This window comes from Sphaeramia orbicularis, chromosome 1 (assembly GCF_902148855.1).
Source record: "Sphaeramia orbicularis chromosome 1, fSphaOr1.1, whole genome shotgun sequence".
Lineage (NCBI taxonomy): Eukaryota > Metazoa > Chordata > Actinopteri > Kurtiformes > Apogonidae > Sphaeramia > Sphaeramia orbicularis.
This window is the reverse complement of record NC_043957.1, coordinates 58,903,140-58,912,093: the sequence shown is the minus strand read 5'-3', so window position 1 is coordinate 58,912,093 and position 8,954 is coordinate 58,903,140. Positions and strand designations below refer to the sequence as shown.

Genomic DNA, 8,954 nt, shown 5'->3' with positions numbered 1-8,954 from the left:
AAGGAAGGAAAGGAGAAAGGAAAAGAAAATCACTTTTTAAAATGAAAACGGTGGAATAAATGTTCCATTATTCAGGTTCGAAATGAACCCGTTCAGACCCAGCGCTACCTTTGTAGCACTTCCCAAATGAAGTTTTCAAACATCTGTTTATAGTGACATCCATGACTGATGATGATATACTGATGATATATTTAATAGTGATGTAGTTCCGGTCTTGAGACCAGTTTTTTGTGGTCTTGGTCTCGTCACAGACTCAACTCATTTGGTCTTGGACAAAGTGGTCTTGATGGGATTTGTACAAAAACCGCGTCATCATTATTTACTCCACACCCTCTTCAAATGTGTTCAGTCAGATACATCTATTTTAAAAACATGCAGCCCTGATGCAGATGTTCATTACACTCAGATTCCAGCTGATGGTTCTTCTGTCATAAACAGACCAAACTGAATAAACAGTGTCTTTTTCAGTCCAATCTGTGATGAACTGAACACAAACCCAGTGTGTCCATCCACTGGCATTGATCCAACTCCACGGGTTTATTCTTTTTTCTTCAATTTTGTTCAGTTTGTGGCTTATTTTGTTCATGTTATTTATTATTTTCTTCATTTATTATTCATTTTTGTTCATTTTGTTGCTTTTTTGTTCTATTTTTACTTAATTTTGGTTAATTAATTGCTTATTTTTTCATGTCATTTAGGATTTTTTAAATATTTTCTTCATTTTTGTTTATATATATATATATATATATATATATATATATATATATATATATATATATATATATATACACACACACACACACAAACCCAGTGAGTCCATCCACTGTCACTGATCCAGCTGCATGGGTTTGACTGGGGAATCAATGTTGGAGAAGATGACGGTGTTTCCACGGTAACTACGGAGTCCCTGAACGTCCAAATGTGGTCATATCTGATGACCATGAAAAGACAAGGAACTGTATTTTACCTGTTTTATTTGAACGTCTTGATAGGTTAAGTGGATCAGAACTTAAACCTGAACTTAAATATTTTAGATCAGTGGATGGTTTTGGTGCACGTGGCTCTTCGGGTCTTTGACGGTTAATTTATGGGTACTTGTGTATCTCCTGTCCTGTTTTAGCCTTTCATTTTTTTCTCATCCACTCCCCTCCAACATCTTTTCTGAATCGTTTCACATAAATCACACCCAAACACGTCATCGCAGTTAAATATAGAATGTGACTGATTCCACCCTCATGTCACATTTGGCGTGTTTGCTCTTGTCTGATTCTCTTGGATCTCAGTAAACCTTATGAGGGTTCTCGAACTACAAGTGAGTCAAACCCCCCCCCCCCCCCCGTGTCCTCCAAACCCCTCTCCTTCTGCCTCTGTGGGAATGAACACAACAGAATGAGGCCTACATGAACTGGCTCCAGTTGTAGTACAGATTATAGACAGATGGAGAAACCATACCCCTCCTGTTCATCATTATTCATTTAGTTGAGATAGTGTTTATTCTGTAGTTCCATAGATGGTACAGGTTCGTAGTATTAGTACTAACAGTTACAGCAGTAGGACATCCACTGGTAGTACTAGTATTTGTAGTACTAGTATATCCACTGTTAATACTCTCCCTCCCTCTGCCCCCCCCCCCTCCCTCCCTCTTGCTGTCTCCCTCTTTCTATCTCTCTCTCCCTCTCCCCCCCTTACTCTCTCTCTCCCTCTATTACTCTCTCTCTCTTTAACCCTTTCACTGCTCATCTCTCTCTCTCTCTTTAACCCTTTCACTGCTCATCTCTCTCTCTCTCTTTAACCCTTTCACTGCTCATCTCTCTTTCTCTCTCTCTAACCCTTTCACTGCTCATCTCTCTCTCTCTCTTTAACCCTTTCACTGCTCATCTCTCTCTCTCTCTCTCTCTCTCTCTCTCCCTCTCTCTTTAACCCTTTCACTGCTCCTGTCAGTGGTCCATCTTCCACAGTTGCAGTTGTGGAAACACCTTTGTTTCTTTATTAATCAAATAAAATTGATTTACATCCACAAAAGAGATTTGAGAGGAAAACACAATCAGTAGCAATAGAAAAAAAAAATGTTTTTGAGAGTGTATTTCTTCAACTTCAGTCTAAACTACTGTTTGTCGGTAACACTGTGCGATCATTTTGCTTCTAAATCACTCCTCTTTGCTTGTGAGTTCCAAAGTTTTCCTTACGAGTTCAACTGCACTTAATGGGCGGGGCCTACGCTGATGGATGACAGAAGAGTTTCTATTGGTGGGTTAGACCCGGCTCCAGCGTCCACGTTAAACCCACGTCTCTGCTGTGTTTATGTTCCTGGGAGGTCAGCTGAGGTCAAGTCGAGCCGGTTCCACATGGTGGAAATGTGGCATTAGTTTCCCCAAAATTGTCACTAAAAAGTCTACAGCCTACATACGTTTATTTTAGTCTGTTTTTTTTTTTTTTCAAGACATCAAAACACAAACTTTGAGGTATTATTTATTTTTTATATTGATATGTGTCAGATATTTGATAGGCTACTTGTCATTTCCTTACGCCGCTATTTCCTTTACACAGTGTGCTAAATAGAAGCTAATGCTATAGCCTAGCTACCTGCATCACCATACTGCAAAATGAAAAGAAGACGGCCAGCTGATAAGGAGGTCACGAAAACGGACATTAGACATTTTTTATGTCAAAATCAACGATGACGGTAAAGAAGACGAAGCCAACACAGTCTCAGAATATCCCATCCCTTCAAACGAGTCCAGACCTAGAGTCCCAGACCCACACAGTCCCAGACCTACAGAGTCCCAGACCCACAGAGGTCCAGACCCACAGAGTCCCAGACCCACAGACAGACCCTCACAGTCCCAGACCCTCACAGTCCCAGACCCACACAGTCCCAGACCCACAGAGGTCCAGACCCACAGACAGACCCACAGAGTCCCAGACCTACAGAGTCCCAGACCCACAGAGGTCCAGACCCACAGACAGACCCATAGAGGTCCAGACCCACACAGTCCCAGACTCAGAGTCCCAGACCCAGAGTCCCAGACCCAGAGTCCCAGACCCACAGAGTCCCAGACCCACAGAGTCCCAGACCCAGAGTCCCAGACCCACAAAGGTCCAGACCCACAGAGGTCCAGACCCACACAGTCCCAGACCCAAAGAGGTCCCATGAATGTTGTGAGCCACAGCAGCACTCAGGCCGATCAGGATGCTTCCACCACTTGTCGGCCTCCAGACACCAGCCGACTATCACACACCTGCTTTTTTTTTGGTCTCATGAAATTTAGCTTCCCCATTCCCGATACTTTGGCACCGCCTATGTTGCCTTGCCTATTGTCACGGGCCAGTCTGCTCTTGCTATCGGCTGGCTGCGTCTCCCTTTAGAAACTGATAAGAGGGCGTAAGGAACCTTCAACGGGTCATGGTCTCTTATCTGTAGGAGACCTCACTACGTCTGACAAGTAGGGTACGGTATCATTCATGATGCTTAAAAACTACTTCAAACATTGTCGTGGCACTTGAAGGATGGACAGAAAATAGGTCATGTCTTATGATTTTTATCTTTATTTTTTCTGCAGCCAAAGATAGTTCGTCAACTGTAATAGACCTTTGGTGATCTGCCGTCTCCTCCTCTGCACTTCCACACCCCTCGGTCTGATATCCATCAGACTTTTTTGGCCTCCTCGCTCTAAACTCTTGGGTCTGAATACTTACCCAATCATCTCCTCTCCATGTTTGTTTTGTCAGATCTACCACACCTCCAGTTTTCCCCTATCCAGTTCTAGTAACCTGCCGGCCAGCATTCCTCTGGAGCTACACGGTGTTGACCAGCCGTATCTGGTGGAAAACACACCAATAATGGATGACGACAAACTTGGTAAAACAGAAGCTCACTCCATTGTTGTACGCAGTTTCGAGCCTTCAGACAAGCTGGAAGTCCAAAGGATCTTTTACGAAGGGATGATGGAAATGGTTTCCGATACAGCGTTCAGAGGTTTGAGGCATCACCCTGAGAGTCTGCTGCTCTATGCGGCCTTCACAAGTAAGACCACCGGAGACGCTACAGAACAAATACGCTTTATTTAATCAATAGTTTGGAAACTAAGGTGTAATTTAGAACTTGATTTGTAAAGTTTCTTGATAGAATAGATTTTTTTCTCATCGCAAAATACCTTTGTACAGTGCAACAAAATTTGGTTTTACATTCCCTAAGGTGCTCAAGTAAGTTAAACACTAGTGATGTCCGATCTGGATTTTTTAACTTACGAACCGATCTGATTTTTTTAGGATTAGTTTTGTCGATACCGGTCCAACACTGATCTGATACCGACTTTTTACAATTAAATTTTGATTTAAATTTGGAGTCATTATTTAGAGGTTCTTATTCTATTATTTTCCTGTAGATCACATTTGGGCTGAATGTGGAACCTGAACTAAAACAACTATGACACTTTTGACTCTGAAGAACTTTAGTATAATTTCTGCACTTTCCAAATTCAGACTGTGGGACAAATTACAACCTTTGGCGGGCCGGTTTAGGCCCATTGGACGTATGTTTGCCACTGCTGTAGTGCGTCTATGGACAGGTCCGTCCAGGTGTTATATGGGGGTGTGTTCCACACCGTACATTAGTGATGTTCAGAGCAACTGGTTACTCACAGGTTGGATTAGGGCAGGTCAAATAATTCTCCAAAAGTCCTGCAGGTTGAAAAAAATCGGACTCACACATCACTACCGGATCATAAAGTGAAACTTACAGGTGTTTTACTAATTCCTCTAACCCTCCTGCTGTTGAACCGCTAATTTTCCTTTCCCCTACCTTCAGAAACTTTCATTTGAGAGGGCACGACATTTCTTTAACACCCCCCCCATCCCAGAACCGGGCCCGGATTGGTCCGATCTTCTAAAAAAATGCCAGATCGGCAGCCGATATTGATCTTTAGATTGGATCGGGACATCCCTATTACACACATTAAACATTCAAGAATAAAGTATAAATATAAAACACATAAGTAAAAAAGACAATGCAAGTTTAAAAAAAAGTCAAGTAAAAAACGGCTATATACACACGAGGGATGTAACGATTACCGGTATAACGATAAACAGCAGTAAAATTGACAGCGGTTAGTATTAGCGTTTAAATTCTAATTATCATGATAACCGTGTTTGATTACCGCACTTTTAGGGAAAAAAAAAACGCCTATGTAAAGATCTGCTTTAAGTCAAATATTTGAATATAGTTTTAATTTATTACAATTTTAATTTTCTATATCTAAAATTTGGAACCAATATTCACTTTTAAAGTCTTTGAAAAAGTTCGTTAAGAATCTGTGTGTTATTTATGCAATAAATTATATACATTTTTCAAATCAGATTTTATTTTTTTGTGTTTTCTGTCCTTTTAAGTTTTTATACTAGGTTAAAGTGAAAAAAATAATAGACATATGAGATAAATGAAGTTGTGCTGAAAAAACAGATCCCAAACATGGGTATAGTGAACATTTGTTTATATAGTATATAAAGACAAAATCAAATGGACTGAAAAACGGACAAAAAAGACTCAGACCACTAAGGGTTAATATTTGAATGTTTCTGACACAGAAACTTGGTTTCAAAATACAACTTGGTTAAATTCTGTCAGTGTGTGTATTAGTACTTTTTCAACACTTTGAGCACAATTTCAATAATACCGCGATAATAATGATAACTGTGATAATTTTGGTCACAATAACTGTGATATGAAATGTTCATATCGTTACATCCCTAATACACACACACACAAACAAAGTGAGTCCAGTTGATTTCTTAAATCTTAACCATTCTTATCTTCTTAGATACCATTAGTTTTGCTGTTTTTTTCTTTTTTTTTGTAAAGAACTGTTACACACAAAACATAGTTCTGTTAGTTCTTTTCTTTGATGCCACTGTCAGCAGTGACTCTACTTCATATTTAGTAGCTCAATAAACAGTTGGCGAACCCCGTCTTTACTTAGTCTCCTTATCTTTCCTTTGGCAGTTGGATGTTTGGTCATCACCCAGTGTTGGTGGGTGATAGGACTCCTCCCAGTCAGTGTCCTCTGTGCACGTTACTTCTGCAGCAGGAGGGTCATCCATGCTTATCTGGACTGTGCTCTGCAGACAGACATGGGTGATGTGGAAGGATTTTACATGAAATCACCAGGTATTTATCGTCCACAATGTAATGTGTAGTTGTAAGTAATTTAGTAAAAAGTTGAAAAAAGATTTAAATTAAAAAGTAAACCTTTATCATAGTGATAGCATTATGTTGACATATTATGAGACTGTAATTGGGTCTTTCCATGAAACTGGGTTTATTTCCTCCGCCAAGGAGGTTCTGTTTTTGCCGGCGCAGGTTTGTTTGTTTGTCTGTCTGTCTGTCCATGTGCAACATAACTCAAAAAGTTATGGACGGATTTGGATGAAAATTTCAGGAAATGTTGATACTGGCACAAGGAACAAATGATTACATTTTGGTGGTGATCGGGGGGGTGCAACTGATCTGCCTTGGCGGAGGTCTGTGCTCTCTGAGTGCTTTTCTAGTTTTGGTATCTGTCACTTTTCCATCTTTTCAGACCCAATAATGAAAGGTAAATGTAGACATATTTCCCCCCAGGACGTACCTATTGATGACCTCAGATAAATGCAACAAAAATTATACCCTTGCTCTGAACAATCCCATAATTAATAAATGCATAATAAACAAGAAAAGCACTCAGAGAGCGCAGACCTCCGCCAAGACAGATGTGTCCCCCCTGATCACCTCCAAAATTGAATCATTTCTTCCTTGTGCCAGTATCAACATTTCCTGAAAATTTCATGAAAATCTGTCCATAACTTTTTGACTTATCCTGCTAACAAACAAACAAACAAACACGCAAACACACATAGCAAAGTGATCACAATACCTCCTGGTGGAGGTAATGAATATTTACTTTAATTGCCAGAATGAGAAAATAAAATATTGGAAAAAAATAGTAGCGCCTCATTTCATTGTCGTGTCCTTTTCACTGTGTTACATGCAGATTTTTGTATGAGTATGTCAAATAAAAATAAAAATGTGTTATAACTTAAAAATAGCTTCCCTTCTATCTCAGTAAATATATATTTTTAAAATAGACCCAAAGTGCTTCCAAACCTGCTTCATAACATTCGTCTACATCTGGTTTGCATTTTTAGCCCCTCTGTCCTGTTTTTAGGACCAGTTTCAGAGAAGAACCCAAAAATGAAAAGGCTGTTTTAAACTGATCATGTGCCTTTGTCTTCTGTGCTGGTACGTCTCCTGTCCAAGGTTCTAATAGTTTTGGATTTTTCATTATGGTTTAGTTTTATTTAGTTTTGACTGTTTTTTCTCTAATTCAGTTCATTTTAATTCATTTTTAGAGCAGGTTTGATAGTTTTTATTAGTTTTCATTTTTGTCTAAATGCTTAGTTTTAGTTTAATTTTAGTTTAGTTTTAGTTCAGTCGTCTCTTTTCTCTTCTTCTCTGTGCTCCTATTCAAATCAATCCCAGACAGGACTCTGCTGCTTTAGTCTCCATGTTTCCAGGTAGAGTGGGGACCAGAAGACGACTGGAAACCACAAGTGAACACAAGTGACGGAGCAAAAAGTGTCGAATGGTGCCGCTAGCTAAAATTGCTGGAGTGAAATAAATCGCTTTTGTATCAATCCGACATTGACAAAGACGAAAACGAAGGGAATTTGATCCAAAATTTTTATCCATTTTAGTTAGTTTTGTAAACACACAATACAGTTTCAGTTATGTTTTTTTTCTTGTAATTCTAGTTTTATTTATTTCAGTTAATGAAAATGTTTTTACAATTCTAGTTTTCGTCACTTCGTTAGTTTTCGTTAACGATAATAACCTTGCTCCTGTCATGTCCTTGGTGTCTTCCTCAGACTCGTGCCTGTGGGTAGCAGTACTAGAGGGTAAAGTGGTGGGTCTTGTCGCAGCAGTCGGTCACCGAACCCAAACAGGTACTGTGGAGCTGCAGAGGATGTCTGTGGATCAGAACTGTCGCAGACGTGGAGTCGGGATGGTGCTGGGACGCAAAGTTCTGGAATACGCCGTCACTGGTGGATACTCCACTGTTGTCCTGGGAACCACAGCGTACAACTCAGCTGCCCACAGGCTCTACCAAAGCCTGGGCTTTAGCTGTGTGGGTGTCACCAACGGGTACACTGCACCTGGTACCAGGCAGTCTGTATTGGAACGGGTGTTCTACAGGGTTCGCCACCATCACTACAGCCTGGATGTGCAAAGAACCAAGTTGAAGATACTTTAAGGCTTTCACGCCTAGGGTTTGTTTGATGCTGCGTTCCAGTCCACCCATAACTGGTGTTTTTCTAACCTTCTGTGTCAGTGGCGGCTGCTCGTCTTTCAGACAGGGGAAGCTCATTGTTGGCTTACATTAAAAAAAAAAAAAAAAAAAAAGTCAAGTTATTTCAACATAAATTCGTCCTCCGTTCCTTTTTAAGAAAATGCTCAGTGACCTTATCGTACCAAGTAAACAAGAAAACGCTGAAATTATGTTAAATTGAAACAAGGAAGAACAATGAGTGTGTTTTATTTACAGTGCAAGAAATGAACAAGTAATTCCCTCCACCAGGAGGTATTGTGATCATTTGGCTTTGTGTGTTTCCGTGTGTGTGTGTGTGTGTGTGTTTGTTTGTTTGTTTGTTAGCAAGATAACTCAAAAAGTTATGGACGGATTTTCATGAAATTTCCAGGAAATGTTGATACTGGCACAAGGAAGAAATGATTAAATTTTGGTGGTGATCGGCGGGGGGGGGATCTGTCTGGGTGGAGGTCTAAACTGAACTCTTTCAAGTGAAGGAGTATGTCTCAAAACAGCTGTCAATCAAACAGGATTCAGCCTTTCGACTGATCCTCCAATCAGCATGTGGAATCCCAGTGTCCGGCCTGGCCAAGCTCCGCCCACAGCTCCATTCAC

The 8,954-nt window shown here is 40.3% G+C and overlaps 1 protein-coding gene across 2 annotated transcripts; it reads left to right on the top strand.

Annotated features, from left to right (window-relative positions):
• Positions 1 to 3,486: 3,486 nt before the first annotated feature.
• On the top strand, positions 3,487 to 8,434 carry LOC115426710 (N-acetylaspartate synthetase-like). 2 transcript variants are annotated; one of them, XM_030144878.1, is made up of 3 exons: positions 3,487 to 4,024; positions 5,999 to 6,163; positions 7,900 to 8,434. In XM_030144878.1, exons 1-3 carry the CDS (start codon positions 3,841 to 3,843, stop codon positions 8,283 to 8,285), a joined length of 735 nt encoding a protein of 244 aa, XP_030000738.1. In that variant the 5' UTR covers positions 3,487 to 3,840; the 3' UTR covers positions 8,286 to 8,434. The 2 variants fall into 2 exon arrangements, with proteins under 2 accessions (XP_030000738.1, XP_030000746.1); XM_030144886.1 differs by lacking the exon at positions 5,999 to 6,163.
• Positions 8,435 to 8,954: the final 520 nt, after the last annotated feature.